This window comes from Somniosus microcephalus, chromosome 9, assembly GCF_052327205.1.
Source record: "Somniosus microcephalus isolate GS21.2 chromosome 9, FLI_Smic_1.0, whole genome shotgun sequence".
In the NCBI taxonomy this organism is placed as follows: Eukaryota; Metazoa; Chordata; class Chondrichthyes; order Squaliformes; family Somniosidae; genus Somniosus; species Somniosus microcephalus.
In genome coordinates, this window is record NC_140995.1 from 164,044,056 (window position 1) to 164,063,752 (window position 19,697).

Sequence of the window (19,697 nt, forward strand, 5' to 3'; positions counted from 1 at the left end):
GGCCTTGTACAACACAGCCAGATGTGGAGTAAAGCTCACTCTCTCTTTCGGTCCTAATCTCAGAACCGCGCCCCCTACCACAGTAGTGTTACATTTTTACATTTCTCATAGCAACCATCCTTAGGCCTGTCTGAGTTACATTACCAATTAGTGCTAAATTAGGAACAATTTTGTGCTGTAGGCCCATATGCACCAGGAACTGGAATGAGACTGTCCACACACATTTCATACAAGACACTTAGTCAGAGAGACTTCCACCCCATCAGTCTAGGCTGGATTTGAACCCACTGTACCACTAATTGTTAATGACCACCTACAAGGGCAACGTTATCACCGATCAGCTACATAGGTCACCTTCAAGAGGTAATTAAAGAGTTAGTTTTAAAATTTACATAAGTAACCCTAAATAAATTCCACTTTTGTCAATTTCAGACATAAGCTCGGATTTCAGCTATATTGTGAATTGAGTACTGTACCTTTATCAAATAGCAAAACTATTTTAGACTAACCATTAATCTCTAAGGGAGCTAGAGAAGTACATGAGGGAGAAAGGAATAGAAGGATATGTTGACAGGGTTAGACGAAGTAAGGTGGAGGAGGCTTGTATGGAGCATAAATACGGACATAGACCTGTTGGGCCGAATGGCCCATTTCTCTGCTATAAATACTACGTAATCTCTAAAATAAGATTGGGACAGTTGAGCCAAAAAAAACTGGCAATGCACCTGGCTGCAAACTCTCGCCAGCAAGATTAGCTCATGCTGCAACAGCTGATTCATCAACTGATCTGCAGGGTCACTTCTCCCCACTTTCCTGAATACTCGCTTGACACTTTCTGTAGGTCTCTTATCTTCATCTGGGGAGCAGTTATAATTAAGTTGTTCTATGTCTGTGATAGTTTGTCACAGCTACTGCATAGCGAAACTCATTCATCTGATCTCTTTGACTTACTTCCATATCCCACAAACATTTGATTTAATGAGGTTTTACTGTACCATCTATTCAAAATGACTTTTCTCTTAAGAAATCTAAAATCTTTTTCTGTAGAGTGTGCAATACAAGTGAGAAATGTTAAATTCAAGGAGTAGCTTACTTTTCCATTTCTCCTTAGGAATAAATGCAATTTTCTTTATGGAAGTTTAAACATTTTAAATTTACTGTCACGCATTTTAAGATTTTGAAAATTCCAAAATATGTTGAGTCTGAAGGAATTAAAAACCTATTCCATATTTTATGCTTCTTCAATTTTCTATCAATTATTTAATTAAAAAAAGACAACCATCTTTTGTACCTTTAGTGGCTTTACGGTGAACTTCTCTGGCAACATAATAGATCTCTTCATTTGTCACTTCTAAAAGGACTTCTGTAAGCAGCATCTTCATCATTATCATCTGCGATCAAGAACAGAATAGCAAACATTTCAATATCAGCTTTAGGTGATCACCATATAGAAAGGGAGAATATAATGGAATTATGTGCATAAATTGGAAGCTAACATCCACATTTACAGCCTTAACCAGTCATTGTAATACAGCATCTAATTTTTTTTAACAAGTCTATGTAAATGCACCTGAAATCAGTTTCTATTTTAATAATTAACTTGTACTGACAGAGACTGGCTTAAGTCACTTGTGAAAATGTGTTCTTTAGACCATACATAGGGTCAGAATAACCATAAAAATGTTGCTTACAGTTTGTGATCAGTCATTTTCTCTTGCTTCTATTTGGTAAATATTTTAATTTTAAAATAATTCATATACTACAAACTCCTTCGGCTAATACATTGTTTTTGGCAACTATGGTCTTTAGATTTACATTTTTGTGCTCATTAATGTGACTGTTTCAGTGCGGAGAAATGGAACATTTCTGGTATCCACTTTTAGCATCAGACATTCCAATTTCAAATATGACAAAGCCACTTGTAGAATAAGACGCCCTTTAATCTGCCCAACAATTTTCCTCAACCTCAACTTCAGGAACGCCTCCCCTACTGCAGGACATAGAAACATAGAAGATAGGAGCAGGAGTAGGCCATTCGGCCTCTAGAGTCTGCTCCGCCATTCAATGCGATCATGGCTGATCATCCAAATTCAGTACCCGGTCCCTGCCTTCTCCCCATACCCCTTGATCCCTTTAGCCTTAAGAAATATATCCAACTCCTTCTTGAATATATTTAATGTATTGGCCTCTACTGCCTTCTGTGGTAGAGAATTCCACAGGTTCACCACTCTCTGGGTGAAGAAATTCCTCCTCATTTCTGTCCTAAATGGCCTACCCCTTATCCTTAGACTGTGACCCCTGGTTCTGGACTCCCCAACCATCGGGAACATCCTTCCTGCATCTAGTCTGTCCAGTCCTGTCAGAATTTTATACGTTTCAATGAGATCCCCTCTCATTCTTCTAAACTCCAGCGAGTACAAGCCCAATCGACCCAATCTCTCCTCTCATGCGTCATTCCTGCCATCCCAGGTATCAGTCTGGTGAATCTTCGCTGAACTCCTTCCATGGCAAGAACATCCTTCCTCAGATAAGGCGACCAAAACGGCACACAATACTCAAGATGTGGTCTCACCAAGGCCCTGCACAACCATAGCAAGACATCCCTGCTCCCACACTCAAACCCTCTCGCTAAGAAGGCCAACACACCACTTGCCTTCCCAACCGCCTGCTGCACCTGCATGCCTACCCTCAGCGACGTTATCAACCTTGGAAACTAAGGATGATATTTATATACAAGTTAGAAAAAGGATGTAGTAATAATAGTTATAACTGAGGTTTTAATTATGCAAAATAATTCATTTTAGGGAAAATGTGTGGTAAGAAAGGGTTGGGAGGGAATGTACAGTACATTCAGGACATTTCTCAATCAATGTGTTGTTGATCAAATGTGGACTGATGCACTACTTGACTTGGTTATGGATAATGAAGTAGAGCAACCAGGTGACCTAAAAGCAAGCAAACATGTTGGAAGCAGTGACCACAATATAATGAGATACAGTGAAAGAATGAAAAAGAAAATGTTGAGGACAAGGATACTTGACTAAGAAACAAAACAAAATATTGTGAGATAGAGGAAGGAAAAACTATCAAAATTGGTACATTGTGAATAGGAAATATTCAAACAAGAGATGGAAAAAAAGTACATATCAAGTATGATCAGTTAAGGGGAAAAGGGAGTTGTATTGGAGGTCGCACTTCCAGTTACAAAGCATTGGTTAGGCCAGTTAGAGTTAGGTGTATAGCTTTGGGTATTCCACTCAAGAAACAACATTAAAGCCACAGATAGTATACAGCGAGGATTCAAAGATGTTGCCAGGAATGCAAAAACTACTGAGACTATTTCACAGGAGCAGAGAAGGTTCAGAGATTTAAGAGACTTTAAAAAAAAAAATTATGAAGGCATAGACACGACAGACCAAAAGGCTTCTTTCTGCGCTGTAAACTTCTATGGATGAATAGGGAAATAAAATTTGAAACTAGTAAATAATAAAAATGAAAGCCAGGACAAATATAAATAATATAGGAAAGCTACGAAAAGAGAGCTCAGAAAGGCTAAGAAAATTAGCAAAGAGTATAGCAAATTGCAACAAGGATTAAGGGAAAAACAGCAGAACATGGGTAGGCAGGATAGACAGATAGGTGGCAGAATCAGTGCAATGAAGAAAATGCGAAGTAATATGTTTTGGAAGAACAGGTATAGTGTTAAGATTTTAAATGCAGTAAAGGCACCTTGGTGTTTGAATGTACAAAACATTAAAAGGTAGCAGCACAAGTAGACAAGGCCCTAAGAAGTCAATTTGAATCCTTGGACTTGTATCTAGAGGCATGGAAAAGCAAGGAGATAATGTTAATCTTGCACAAGACCGTAGACAGGCTACAGCTGGAGTATTGTGGACAGTTTTGGGCATCCCATTATAGGAAGGATATAAAAAACAATGGAAAGGGTGCATAGATTCAATAACATGTCACCAGGGATGAGGAATAACAGTTATGAAGAGAGATTTGAGACGTCAAGGGTGGTTGCTCATATTGCCACCTACACTGAAGACAGACCTAGAAGGTATCAAAGGTAAGTAGGCAATAGCATCACCTACTTTGGGGACCAAGTGGGGAGGACTTGATCAGAGGCAAGTAAAATCAAAAGAAATGCAGTAGCAGTGACAGAAAAAGCATGACGGATGTTGCAGGAAGGATAACAGTTACAATTGGCGCAGGTTTTTATGTATGATGAACATATCAGTAGCATTTAAAGAATTTACCATCTATGGCTTTACAGCTATTGTGTGGTAAGCAATTCCATAATAGTGTACAAATTATTTTTTCTTGGTCCATAAAAGAAATTTATAGAAAGCTATAACTTCCTCAAATTCAAACTCTAGTTAAGAGTTCTCTGTACTTGCACTGTTCTTTAATGCTTACCAGAATTTTGTACATATACAATTGACATATTTCTGATTAATTTTGTTTCCTAGTTTGTAAGCTTTAATTTCAAACCCAAAATGTAATAAGGTCAATAGATTAACATGCCATCTGAAATTCTTTTTCTTCTTCAGTCATTTCTGGTTCGCTCTGTTCTTCCTGAGCCACTGGCGAGGGACTCCTACTTGGTTTGTCACTAATTTTGGTTTCAGTGGCTTCATACTCCTCCTCATCTTCATCGCTGTCCTAAAATACCACAAATCAGAATATCAATCCTCAAATTTCAGAATGGAGTTTAACAAGAACCCAATTAACTACTTTGATTTTTTTTTTTTTTTTTTTTAAACTCACAAACCCTTTCAAAAGCATATTTTGTAAATATGTACTCACCAAACCAGGCAGCTGAACATGAGAACCAACAGGCTCTAAACAAGCATGTACATTGTGCTTAACAGAGGAGTACATGGTTATCTGAACAAAAACAACTGCACACATCTCAATTCCCCTAAATGTAACTACCGGGCTACATAAACAGCTGAATGCTCCATAAAATGTATCAGTATGTCCTACAAACAACAGTACGTATCTGGTTTAAGCTTTTTTTCTGGAAAGGTTAACAATGTTGAGCTGCAAAAAGCACATTACCCACCAAGCCATCATCCATTTCGCTATGCAGATTTCACACAGTTATTGTAAATCATAAGCAAACTTGTCAATGGAAGTAACAGATTTTCCTGAAAACCTGTAAACATTCTCAGATGGAAAACATGGTTGAGAGCACTTCAGTTACTGCACCTTGCGATATGCCATGTGCGTGTACTTACAAATTTACTTTTGTGAGGCAATCGCGGTCCATCAGTTTCTTCAGGCACCTCTTCTGGATCTTTTTTGTGTTTTGATGATTGAGCGCGCTCTTTTTCTAACCTTTCTTTTTCAAGTTTTTTCTGCTTTTCCCGCTCCATCTTTTCCAGTCCCTCACGAATCCAGGCCGGCAGGGTTCTGCGTTTCACAGCATCTGCAGCATCAAGGTATTGTATGTTATGACGGGAATATTTAACAACTTGTACTTGGTCCAAAACTTATCAATCTCAAGTTCTCTTCGTAGATTTCACTACAAAAGCTATAAACAAACTATTTAACATATTCTTATTTTCAATAGATTATAGATGAAAATATTTCATACCACAATCTTCTAAATATTACCATGAAATAAACATTTGAAATCTTAGTACGAGACATTCTTATAAATGGGTTAATACCTTTATTAAAATAGCAGACAATGGAATGTTGAGAGAGCATTTTAAGCATTTAGCAACAGCAGACTTGCACTGGAAAGTCGATCATATTAAGCTGATTTTAATCACAGTATCATAAACAGGGATTTCTGGACCAGCGTTCCTAATCTCAGTCATGCTGTTAAGGGGAGATGTGTATTATGTAGGTTAGTCATTTCCCCACAGTAAGTGAGGGAAACCAAAGGGAAAAATACCACAATGAGCACTACTATATTTCGTAGTTACGAATTAAAAAGCAGAAATAAGAGAGGTCTGGGAAGTGGAATTTTCCATCTTGGGAAGTAATAAGCTGTTTGCGGACAAAAAACATCATTGTTGCCACCTGTAAGGGCATCACAGCAATACACTCCGCTACACCTGACACAATTATCTGGGTTAACCACCTAAATGTAAACTAATAATTGTTGCTCTACATCTACATCAGCCACACAAAGTAGTAGTGGGGCCTAAGTGAAATTAGTTTAGGGTATTCTCAACTCAGTTTATGAGTGGGTGCAAATTCAGAGCACAAAACTATATAAAATGCAGAAAGAATGCTAGTCTCACTCAGAAGCCAGAAGCAGAGCTCGTGTGGGATGTGCAAATGTCACAGATAAAGTAGTTCAGGCTCTTACGTGTGCGTTTTGGGAAGGTGGGACAGACTGAAAGTGTCGGTGGTCATTATTATATTTAACATGCGCTATACCTGACTTGTGGTCCAAAATAAATGTGGAAAAATATTGCCACAGTACAGACAACTGTAAACAAAAATGTATATGTACATACAATTTTAAGAGAGCTATTAGATGGAGATATATAGACAGCACAGAATTGAGAGGATGCAACCATAAGTATTTTTAATTTTTTTTAAATTTGTTCACAGGATGTGGGCGTCGCCGGCAAGGCCAGCATTCATTGCCCATCCCTAATTGCCCTCAAGGTGGTGGTGGTGAGCTGCCTTCTTGAACCGCTGCAGTCCGTGTGGTGAAGGTACTCCCAACAGTGCTGTTAGGGAGGGAGTTCCAGGACTTTGACCTAGCAACGAAGGAACGATGATATACTTCCAAGTCAGGATGGTGTGCGACTTGGAGGTGGTGGTATTCCCATGCGCCTGCTGCCCTTGTCCTTCTAGGTGGTAGAGGTCGTGGGTTTGGGAGGTGCTGCCGAAGAAGCCTTGGCAAGTTGCTGCAGTCCATCTTGTAAATGGTACACACTGCAGCCACGGTATGCCGGTGATGGAGGGAATGAATGATTAAGATGGTTATAGATTGAGCAGGCTGGGGCTCTTTTCTCTGGAAAAGAGAAGACTAAGAGTAGATCTGATAGATGTCTTTAAAATTAGGAAGGGGTTTGCTGGGATGTGGAGAAACTGCTTCCACTTGTGGGCGAGTCCAAAAGGGAGGAGCATAAATATAAGATAGCCACCAAGAGTTCAAATAAAGAATTTAAGGATAGACTCATGAGAATATGGAATTCACTGCAACATGAACTGGTTGAAGCAGATAGCACCGACACATTTAAGAGAGGCTTGATGCATACATGAGGGAGTAGGGAGTAGAGGGCTATGGGAGCAGAAAGAGGTAATTAGAAAGGGAGAAGGCTTGTGTGGCATATAAACACAGGCAAAGACCAGCTGGGCCAAACAGTCTGTTTCTGTGCTGTAGATTCTATGTCAATAGGGTTGGACATATTCTTGGATATTTTAATCACAAAACCTCTTGCCTCCAATCACTCCACCCAGTCAAACAGCCTTCCCCACCACATCACCAATATTTTATAACAAACAAAAACGTTAAAATGAAAAATTACACCTTTTTTTTTTAATGCCCCAATGATTTTTCTCTCCTGGATTGCTTGCAGCAGTGTCCAGGAGATTAATCTTCAATTCCTGGAGACTCCAAGACAAACCTGGAGGGTAGGGTTTTTTGGTGCGCACTTGTTAAGTGAAGTATGTGTGACACTTGCAGCTAATTGGCTCAGACCTCCTAATTGTGAGGCAATCGAGAGCGTACCAAAAAGCAAACAGACAGCAGGAACAAACATTACCAACCGTGAAGTTCTAGACTACCAAAGGTAGGTAGTCAGAAAACAGCTATCAATAGCAAAGAGCAGAAGAGGAGCCAAAGAAGTCACTCCAAATACTTTTTGAAAATATTTTTGATCGCTATGTTGGTTTCTCACTATACTGACCAACTTAATACTGGAAATAAGATTGAACATAATAAACACAAAATTAAAAATATCAAAGCAATAAGTATTTTGTATGTGTTTGAAATATCTCTAACAATCTTTCCTGTTGGAAACCTGTGTTTATTTGAAAAGCCTGAGGCTCAAGTCCATAGACTTCTGAGGGAGCACTTTGCCCATTAAATGATCAATAAGGTTATCAGACTACAATCCCCAGAATCCATCAGTCTTCACGATGTTTAATCATATGGACCAAAATTCCCAAAGCACCAGTATCAAAATCTACAAGTAAACAATGCCCACAATTTGCATATTTTGTAGCTACATTAGCTAGTTTTCTTTAATAATGTATAAACACTCTGTAATAAGATTGCAGTATAGCCATCAATAGGAGCTTTATAGAAAATGATAATATATAACTAGTTAATTTCAATAGTAACTACGAGAATGAATTACAAGACAAGCCTTGCTTAAGTCAAAAAGAAAAAGACAGACAACTATGTCACAATGGCTCAAACTAGCAGAAAACACAACTCACCGAGTGCAGGAGGGTCCTGTTTTACTGTTATGGGTGAGCGTGGGCGATCTCTGTAAGAGGGTCTGTCTCTCCGATTAGGTGGTGGCCCAGGTTGCCAATAAGGCGGATGAAATCCTCCAGGAGGACCAAAAGCTGCTCCGTGCTGCAAGTGTAAAACATTATCCATTTAAAAGGTTATCTGAACGGAGACTTGTCTCATGAGCTTATTATTAATATATCTTAATTTCTCACTGCATGCACCAACTTTCTTACACAGAAACATAATTCATTAAAGCAAAGTTAATGGTAAACACATAGATCACTTGCATTTAAAAAAAAACAAAATAAGGTACTTTGGCAAAATAATTTTTTGCCAGCGCTGGATTTTTAAACTTTTATTTCTGCATTTCTAGAATCAGCACTTAAGGGGTTTGCCCTGAATTTCACACAAAGTATCCTCATCCTTAGCAGCTGGAACCACAGATCAGACAGTTGCCTGGGAAAGGAGTAAGCGCATCTTGGTCCACACAATGATCGTTTGAAGGTTTAATTGCTTACACATCTCGGAGCCATATTTAGGATCTAACATCTTGCACTGTCAGAGATGGGTCTATTGTCCCACAAAAGTACCACTGCGACATCTTGCTATTTAAGGTGTCATTCTATTTAATAGCAGTTCTCAATAAAAGATATGGGGTCCATCAGAACGTGTGGGCGGCTCACACCCATGAGCTGCAAAGTTCTCTGCTTTTAAAGTTCTGTACCAGTCAGACAAGGAAAGTCAGGCTAGTCTGAGGTTATGATAAGTACCATATTTTGAGAGAATGCGAGTTGCATCGTTGTTTTATATATCGAGGAGTGTAGGAAAATACGTATCTGAGTCAAACTGCGTACTGTTCATCATCTACCTTACGTAATTGAAACCATTTATTGCTTTGAAGCCCGAGTCTCAAGTTGGCAAGACTGTTTATCCAGTCTGCCGTTCATAGAAAAAGGAGAATTCACATGACAGCATATGGTACATTCTAGTAGCTGGTGTATGGAGTAAGGGTTCTCTGTTACAATCCTTGGGTCGTGTTTTTACTTATCTAGATATTAGGCAGAAAAAGGTGCACACTGGATCATAGGGGACACAAGATCCACTTATGAGATTGAGCGGCAACACTGAACCAGAAAAAGTATCAGTACAAAAAGCCAAAAATTACGTGTCTTTTAAAATGCTCGTTTCTGAACCTAATCCACCATTGAGTCCCTGAATCACAATTCATTTTTTTCTCCCTACACTTTTCACCTGTCCTCACAGCTAAAAGGCTGTTTTCATAAGCAGACAGTCTCCTGTAAACAGGAATCTACACTCTTTTATGTGTACTATATAATATTACATTGTGTGCCACGGACCTAGTCGTAATACATCGCAACAGGGAACACACATTTGCCTAAATAGCCCAAGGGACAGTAATAGCCAGATGGGTCAGACAATTACATTCAGGGTCAAACAGAATTATATGCATGCATGTATTACACATAAAGTCAGCATATAGGCCCAGATAATTCATGGGCCAACACATCTTGGCAAAGTGCTGAGATATGCCCACCCCAGACCTCTGCTGCTAACCCCACCAAAGTTTGTCGGGTGAGGTGAGAAGTCGCAGTTTAAACACCCTGCTGAAGCCAGAAAATTCGACATAGGTGTGCTGGGCCGAGAATGCCCCTACTAAAAAAATTAAATGCCAGATCTTTGGGGGTCCAGACCTCAATCCTGACCTGAACATCCAGATGGGCCCCAACACCACCACCAATGGTTCAGCCAGTACACCTGGTCTTAACAATCGTAAAGGCTCAGTGAATGGGAATTCTGACAATCTGAGTTGCTGTCCACTATCCTGCTTCCCAAAAGACCATCTGGAAAGTTGGATGCAAGGCTGGGACCTAGGGAGCCAGACTAATTCCAGCAGACTCCTGGTGACATTGTGGCAGGTGTCCACTAGGACAGCCATGGAATTTGGGGCCATAAATAGTTCAAAATAACGATAAAATTGGTCCCCAAGAGACTGAAATGCCCTTTTACAGAAGAATATTTCTTACTGTTCGTTGTGTGTTAAGACTTTTGTATGAAACAAACTGTTGCAGAATTTCAACACAATATGTACTGCACATGGATAATGTGATTTCTAAGTTGACCCAGGAAGACCAAGTGTGAATTCCAGAAAATGAACTGAACTAAAGCTAAAGAAAAGTCTGCAGTATATATCTTGGATGAAAGGGCCTCCGAATAAAGAGCTTTCAATCAATAAAGCTCAATGACATGATGGTACACAATGCCAGGTTCCACATGTACGCTGATGACACTCAGTTCTACCTCACCACCACCTCTCTCGACCCCTCCACTGCCTCTGATTTGTCACACTGCTTTGTCCGACATGAAGTACTGGATGAGCATAAATTTCCACCAACTAAATATTGGGAAGGGCGAAGCCATTGGCCCGGATTTTGTGGTGGCAATGAAGGCGAAACAGTCTGCGGATAAACGTGGAAATCCAGAAGTTGCGGTCAGTCACTCCCTACTCTGCCACAGGTTGCGCTGTAGAACTCCCCAGCGTCGGCAATCAATTCAAATCACAGGGAAGGACAAAAACTAGCCCATATATGCTGGAATAATGCTGTTAACCCCCACCCCCCCTCAAAAAAAAGTTAAGCCTGGTTGAGAGAGGTAACTGGGTTTTTAACGGCATATTGACTGATCAACAGTTCTGGCCCTGTAAAACTAATTTTATACTTGTGGAATGTCAAATTTTTCCATTATGATAAAGATTTTATTTTTAGGTTTATGATATTTCAGCTTCTACCTTAATCCTATATGTATGTCCCAATCTTTATTTTGCACTGTAAAATTTATAAAAGATAAATTAGATTCTGTGCATTTTACTTCCTGGTTTGCTGTCTGTGAGAATTCTTCAATGTGATTGGTTGTTCAGCCTGCTCGATGACATCAGTGTTGCTGGATGCTGGAGATTCACTTGATTTGACGCCAGATTCAAACAAAGGTCGCAAGAGCTGAAATTCATGCCAGAGATCTCTAGATCCATTCCTCTGCCTGGTCACTGTCTGAGGTTGAACCAAACCGTTCCCAACCTTGGTGTCATATTTGACCCCGAGATGAGCTACCGACCACATATCTGCTCAGTCACCAAGACTGCTTACTTCCACCTCTGTAATATTACCCAACTCTGCCCCTGCCTAACCTCATCCATGCCTGTTATCTCTAGACTTGACTATTCCAACACTCTACTGGCCTGCCTCCAATCTTCCACCCTACATAAACTTGAGATCATCTAAAACTCTGCTGCCCGTATCCTAACTCGCACCAACTCTCGGTCACCCATCACCTCAGGGGTTGCTGATCTACATTGGCTCCCTTTGAGAACTCTGCGCTGCTCCAATTCTGGCCTCTTGCGCATCCATGATTTTAATCGCTCATCACTGCCTTCAGCTGCCTCAGTCCGAAGCTATGGAATTCCCTCCCTAAACCTCTCCGCCTTGGTACCTCTCCCTCCTCCTTTAAGACGCTCCTTAAAACCTACCTCTTTGATCAAGCTTTTGATCATCTGTCCCCAATATCTCATGTGGCTCAACTTCAAATTGTGTTTGATAACGCTTCTGTGAAGCACCTTGGGACGTTTTACTACATTAAAGGTGCTATACAAATGCAATTTGTTGTTGTATATGCAATCATACAGCAAAGGAGGAGGCCATTTGGTCCATTGTGTCTGTGTCAGCTCTTTGAAGAACTATCAAATTAGTTCCCCTGCTCTTTTCCCCATAGTTGTACAAATTTCTCCTTTTCAAATTATATATCCAATTCCCTTTTGAATGTCATTATTGAATCTGCTTCCACCACCCTTTCAGACAGTGCATTCCAGATCATAAAAACTTGCGTGTAAAAAAAAAATTCCCATCTCCCCGCTGGCTTTTTTGTCAATTATCTTAAATCTGTCCCCTCTGGTTACAGATAGTAGATAGTGGGAGTTGTTCACATTCCTTTCTCATGAGCAAATCAGCTGTTCCTCAGGATTTGATGCTTTAAATATATATTTTGAACTCTTCTTGAACAAAAGCCTCTTCATGGTTTGGCCATTTACCATGCAATTAATTCTTCACATACTTCAATATTTGCCAGCAATTGAAATCATCAAATTGATTTCCATCTGAGCATGGTTTGGAATCTACAAATAAAATATTTATCATTCTTTAAAGGGCCAATAATGCAATTAGCACATAAAACCAAGCTTCTGTATCCTGGCTAATATCCAGATCAAAGAACTCACCTTCAACTTGCAGACACCTAGGTGCCACCTTAACTCGAGTTATTTCTGAAACACATTTACCTTGTATATCTACAGTCAAAAATATTAAAAAGCAAAAGTCTCCCAAATCACAACATTCTGCATATCCGCCATTTTCTCCTAGGATCAATGGGATCATACAAGTCTCTGAGCAGAATCACCTCGTCAGCTTGTTGAGATGGATTGTGGGCCACTTTTTCTGAATCTGCTAAACACTTGCTACATTTTAGCAGATGTCTGTCAGAAATTGAAAGACAACCAAAAAGAGACAAATCCCATGGATACTGATGAAAAAAAAATGTTCCAAGGATATTTCAGTGGTTGATTCCACCATATTCTTTCTTGTCTTCAAAATAAATGGGTATATGTTTCACATAGAAAGCCCTGTAAACTTGTATTCCAAAAAGTCTATTTTCAAAAACTATGTGGAAGAATTAGTAACATTAACATAATAATTAATGCATTAAATACTACCCAGTCACATCCTACTTTTACAGAAAAAGAAAGAAAAAACAGAAATTACACAGTGGGCTGGAAATTAAATAGACCATGTATTGGATAGGACTCTTCACTGTTTTGAGAGATGTGCCTAACTGTAGAGCTAATTGTAATCAGAGTTCACTCATTAGAAAATTAAACTTCCTGCAATCTTTAATGCCCCCTCCAATATAATGCAGCATTCTTGCAGCTGCAAAAGAAATGTTACAAAATAGACACCAAGAATGAAACTGCATTAAACAAATTTACCTGATAATCAAACTGGCTGACTGGCACAGATCCCATTCCAAAGTTTTCTGGTGCTCCTCCAAAATTGTTGTTACTGACTTGATTGAACATACGTCTAGAGTCTGGTGCAAACTCACCACTGTCTTGGCTACTGTCCTCCGATGGAGGGACTATGTCCATGGGGGCTGGGGTTGGTATCCACTGCTGGTCTGGTGGTGGGGGAGGTGGTCGATGGTGTTGCATTCCCCAGTCTAGTAAGTGCACAAATTGAAATTCAGCACAAATAATTTTGAAAACCTTTAGCTACTTTGAATTTCTATCTGGACGTTGCTCTGCAAGTATTAATATTTACTGCTCACCAAGTACACTCCTCTATATCAAGTACTTTCTAGATTTAGTTACAAGCTTAATTTCATGTTTTAAAACTGAATGTGTTTTTTTTCAAAAGCAATTTTGGGAATTTATTGTACTCTTTTCTCTCCGCTGCATATTTTACCAACCGTGGAATGCTGAACTTACAATTGGCAAAATATGCCTCTTCCTGGCCATGAGCTGGGAACAATATAACTTTTAAACCTCAGCTGTAGGGAATGTAAAGGGAGATGGTCAAAGATAAAATCTGAGGGTTGTGTTGGTCTTGGCTCTTGGATGGAAACCTGGAGGCAGGCATAGTACCGGGGGATGATAACATTTAAAAACTTTCTCACAGATGGGAACTTCGCAGGGTGACTGGCCAATGGCAGGAGGCTGATTAAAAAATGTAAACCCAACTCTTGAGGCCCAATATTCATAGCACTCAGGAAGACAGAACTCCAGAGCTGGAAGGACTAAAGATCACTTTATAAGAATGAACCAGAGATAAATATAAGAAATAACATTAAAAATACTTTAGGGTGATAACCAATCATGATGGAAACAGCATGATGGGAGAAATTAATTGTAACCCTGTAAGTACAGGAAAGTGGGTGCTAGCAGATTTCACATGGTATTGTTCACAGAGTAGGAACAAAGGCTGTTTTATAACAATATAGGGTGGGGTGGGGTTATGCCATGTAATGGACAATGCATCATCAGGGAAGCTGTGAAGAAATGCCAAATATTTTTTCTTGCATGATTCTAGGCCTAATAGCAGTGTTTTGGAACCAAGAACTGGACACAGTACACATGGTGTATAGTATGACCTGAACACTATAGTTCTGAGGATGACTTCCTGACTTGAACACTACTGTCTTGGGAGTATAGTTCAGCATTTTATTTGCTTTGTTGATTGCTGCTTCACATTGGTTGTATGTGTTCAGTGTTGCATCCACTAAAACCTCTAAATTTCCTTCGACTATTAGCTATTTTAGACTTAGCTATTTTGATATTATTCATGGAATACTTAAGTCACCCTTTCGTTCTTCCAATATGCAGTAATTTACACTTGTCTACATTAAGTTTCATCTACTGTTGTTCTGCCCATTTACTTCTTTTTACACCCCATTTTCTTTTTAGTTCCCAGGCTGTCCCCTCAGAATCAACTGCCAGTCCTCATTTGATATCATCAGCAAATCTAACCAATTTGCATTAAGTTTCTGAATCCAAATTGTCAATGTAAATTAGAAACTGCAGTGGCCCCAATACCAATCGCTCGAGAATGTCCCTCAGCATCAAATGTCCCTAACATACAAGGCTATGCTCCCTCCTCTCTTTTCTGAACACTCTACACCTCTATTTTGTACTCATCATCTACTGGTGTCAACATTTTTTTGATGCACCTTTAACCTTATGGTTCATTAGTGTTACAAAAGGCTCCAGGATCAGGCATCTTGTTCCAAATGCTTCTGGTGTTCATGTATATACATATTATTATTGCATTGTTAGCTCCTTTATTGGCCCCCAGCGTCTGCCTTTTACTGGTATCTTGCTCCTATATTCATACCTACCTAACGGCTAGCTTTCATTCTACAATTAGTCTCGCCTTTCATCTCAAGATCCATTTTTCATCTCTTTAATTTAACTTTGTTTTCCTAATACTTTCTTTATTGTAACCTTTCCCCCATCCACTCTGGAGGTGGAGACTATGTTATTTGAGTAATTAAAGAACTGCAACGGGTCTCAGCTGATCAGCTAGTAAAGGTCTGGATGTTGATAGAATCCCATCATAGATATGACCAGGGCTACTGGAAAACCATTACTGCATTTTTAGCACAGAATCCACAAAAAAAGTCAACCCGCTGCCCACTCTCTCCCCGCCCCCATCACCCACCCACCCCAGAAGAACTGTCTGGCTGTATATAACTCACCCATTATTGCTCCTAATTAATGTACAGTTGTTCCAGGGAACTGAGCTGTGCTGCACACTATTGCTGGGAAATCTAAACCTTATGAAGGTTATATGAAGTATTGTTTGATCCCTGGAGCAACATCAGCCATCAGGTAGGGTTTAAGAGCAAATGTGAGGGGCAAATAGAGGAAGACTGGTTCCATGTATTAGGGTGTGGGAAGGGAAGTAGTGCCAGCTTGACTTTTTTTTATTATTCATTCACGGGATATGGGCGTCGCAAGGCCAGCACTTATTGCCCATCCCTAATTGCCCTCGAGAAGGTGGTGGTGCTTCTTCTTGGTATATCGAAGTAGCTTGCTAGGCCATTTCAGAGGGCAGTTAAGAGTCAACCACATTGCTGTGGGTCTCAAGTCATATATAGGCCAGACCACGTAAGCGGGGCAGATTTAACATTAAGTGAACCAGATGGGTTTTTATGACAATCCGTCAGTTTCATACTAGCTTTTTATTCCAGATTTATTTAATTAACTGAATTTAAATTCCCCAGCTGCCGTGGTGGGATTTGAACTCATGGGCAGGATTTTCATTGAGCCGTGGAGGCGGGATTAGAGGCGTGTGGGGGGGCACGAACCCATCCCGCCTCCATGCCAGTTTCAAAGGAGGCGGGTACCCGACTCGCACTGGGACCCGCCTCCCCGAGGCGGGAAGGGGATTAGTGCCAATTAACTGCCTAACTGTTAACAGGTAGTTAACAGGCAGTTTTTAGCCTAATCCCTATTTTTAATGTTGAAGTGTGGGATTCCCGACGGCTCCAAACCACACCAAGTTAGAGGCGGACCATCGGGATGAAGGGCTTGGAGGGGTCGAGATGTCCGGTGTTCAGGTGAGTGATGGGTGCATGAGTGCAAAGGTAAGCGTGTTTGGTGTGTTTAAATAAGTTTTACATACCTTTACAGCCTTCCTTCCTTCAGGTCTCGGGAGTCCCTCATCTCACCGGCACAGAAAGCAGAATGGCTGCGAGCTGTCAAAAATTGCAGCATTCAGCTTTCTGTTCCGGGGAGATCTCTAAATCAGCCTGAGAGGAAGGAATTAACCTGGAGTACAGATTGTCAGTGTTTGGCAGCTTCAAACAGCTGTGAAACGCTGATATTTCATCTGGCAAAAGGTCTTGACAGATGAAATATCAATCTGTGACGTCACCTGTTGCCTGGTGGCCCTTAATTGGCCTGCTGAGCGGGCTTAACAAGGTCAATCAAGTCAAAATCGTGTGGGTTAGCTACAACTCGATGGAGGCGGGACTACAACCCTGAAAGTTGTAGTCCCGTCTCCTACCCGACTCCTCAATGAAAATCCAGCCCCATGTGTCCAGGCCTCTGGATTACTAGTCCAGTAACGTAACCACTATGTTACTGTACCCATAACTTGGGGATGGTGGGGGGCACGGAGAGAGAAAGAGCGAGAGGGGGGGGGGGGGGGGGGTGGCGAGCGGGGGGAAGCGAGAGAGAGGGGAGAAAGAAAGAGGAGTGCTGGCATGAATGGGAAAAAGAGGGGGGGGGGGGGGAAAAAGTGCCAGCGACAGTGCTACCACTGAACAAGGCTGATACTTTAAGGGAAGGAAGAGTGTAAGTAAGAGCTGGGAGTGGGGAAAAAAAAGTGCTAGCATGACCGGAAAGGGGAGGGGGGGGGGGGGGGGGAAGAAGAATGGGACGTGTTATGAAACAATTTAACATTTAATTAAATAGTCTTGGAGAAATTTAATTTTCAACAGAACAATATAGCTTTGGCAAAAGAGAGTACCCATGCATTATCCACAATAGCTTGCAATTTCTTTACAAGAAAGAAGGGAAAGCACCCACATTTTTTTGCCACAATCTTCTGCAGTTTTCTCACAACCACTGGATATGACACCAATATTTTTCATAGAAGCTATGGATCATTAATTCATCTTTTAAAAAAAAATCTGGATAACCATCTACTTAGGAACTGGATTGAGGTTTGTAGGTAATAATACCGTATCACATAATGGCTTCTGACCTGCTGGGACCAGAGTATCATACCATAGAAGACAGCTATTCAGAATGAATAATGGAAAAGGTAAGGTTAGAAGCATTCTGGAGTTTCTCTCGATTTACCTCAGAGAAGGAAAAATTTTCCCCGAGGATAATAAATGGGTTAAAGCCCATGAAAGGACAGACAGTATAGGATCTGTGGAAAGAAATGGTTTAAGCTCAACCTGCTTATTCTCATGCCACATGTCTCTATGCTCTTATTTATAGGGACAGAATCTAATGTGATGCATTAGAAGGATCAGTAAAGAGCCATGAAATTCCTTACTGTTGGCACATTACAGAAAGCTAAATCATGTGACAACATGGGAATACATGGTTATCTACTTACATTACTATCAATACACAAGGAAATTCTTCAATCTCCCCTATTTGCAATAATATTTCCAATTTACTCCAAGCTAACAAACATATCTCGGCAAAGTAATAAATACAAACCCTGTTCCCACATTCTGTTGAAATTAGGATCTCCTGGAAAATTTCCATGATTGTCTTGACTATTTTCAATGCCATGTACTGCCTGTCCATTGGGTATCATGACTGGCTGTTGTGCGGTTACAGATTCCTCGGAGGCCTCTCTTTGTGCAATCCATGCCTGTGCTAATGCTGCCCAGTCAATCTGACCTGAAAGAGAGTTTTCAATCCAAAGACAATTCAATATATTTGTTACATTTGTAATACTGCGTTGGTATGTAGAACTGCTGTAATTTTGCATCTGTACATCAGTTATTTATCATATTTGGTAAGCAACATGTACTTCCAATTCCGAAGTGGTTAGGACTGAGAATCTCTGAGTGTTGTCACTAGGATATCAATAAAGCATCCTGACGCACTGGCCTGTAACTGGTGACAAATTAATACCATATTGGCATAACCTTAAAGTATATTCGGTACTAGGAAAATATAACAACTACTGAACGCCCTCGAAATTTATTTACTCTTGACAATGCTATACCTACATCCAGGTAATGTCTGCATGCTTTTATCTTTTACAATTTAAATATTTTACGTATTGTGCAAATTTCAGTTATGGAAACTTACTTGGATCCTGTTGCTGCTGAAATGACTGCATCCACTGTTGCTGGCTTAAAGGCCACTGCTGCCAAGGTTGGCCACCTTGATCCCACATCTTCAACTGCAAATGTTTAAAAGCTACAAACAGAAAAAAATACATGTGTTTGTCATATTTTCCACACTGCCTCAACAGATGAGCAATTATATAAAGCTGATTGGTACAATTCCTTAGTGTTTTCAACTGACTAAACTACTAAAAGACACTTCTTAAAAATACATTGGCAAGGGGCACCTGTTGAAAATACTAACATAAGTGAAGTATTGTTCAGAAAGTGTTGTTTTTGTTTAAAACTTCAATTTCTATAAAACTGTTGATGACAACTACAGTACAGAAGGATGAAACAGACACCCAACCTGTGACCATCAATAACTTGTATTTATATGGTTCTTTTAATGTGGGAAAATGTCCAAAAACACTTCACAGAGATGCAAGGGGAAAACAATAGATACCGAGCCAAAGGAGGAGATAACTGAAGGGGTGATCAACAGCTTTGTCAAAGAGTTGGGTTTCAACTTCCCCTAAAGGAAAATTGGGAGGTGGAGAGATGGAGGGGATTAGGGAAGGAATGCTATAATTGTGGGGCCCAGGGCCCAGCTACCAATGATGGGGTGAAGGGAGAGGGAATGCAAAAAAAGCTGAAATCAGAGGAACAGAGAGCGGAGGGGATTGTAGCATTGGAGAAGGTGCAAGATCATGGAGAGAATTAAAAAATGGTGAGAATTTTAAATTGATGATTTTGGGGAACTGGAAGCCAATGTTGGTTAGCGACGGCAGGGTGATGGGCCAGTGGGATATGGCGCAGGATTGAATATGGGCAGCTGGGT

At 40.3% G+C, this 19,697-nt stretch overlaps 1 protein-coding gene across 2 annotated transcripts in view; it reads right to left on the reverse strand.

Annotated features, from left to right (window-relative positions):
- Nucleotides 1-19,697, reverse strand: part of pnisr (PNN-interacting serine/arginine-rich protein) — a 42,134-nt gene that overhangs the window by 13,366 nt on the left and 9,071 nt on the right. For both annotated transcript variants that reach the window (XM_085997440.1, XM_085997441.1), the window contains exons 2-8: nucleotides 18,840-18,950; nucleotides 18,237-18,422; nucleotides 13,488-13,717; nucleotides 8,419-8,560; nucleotides 5,244-5,434; nucleotides 4,528-4,665; nucleotides 1,292-1,391 (exon numbers count right to left, since the gene is read on the reverse strand). In XM_085997440.1, coding sequence (XP_085853566.1) covers nucleotides 1,292-1,391; nucleotides 4,528-4,665; nucleotides 5,244-5,434; nucleotides 8,419-8,560; nucleotides 13,488-13,717; nucleotides 18,237-18,422; nucleotides 18,840-18,950 — 1,098 coding nt within the window. The remainder of the gene's footprint in view (nucleotides 1-1,291; nucleotides 1,392-4,527; nucleotides 4,666-5,243; nucleotides 5,435-8,418; nucleotides 8,561-13,487; nucleotides 13,718-18,236; nucleotides 18,423-18,839; nucleotides 18,951-19,697) is intronic.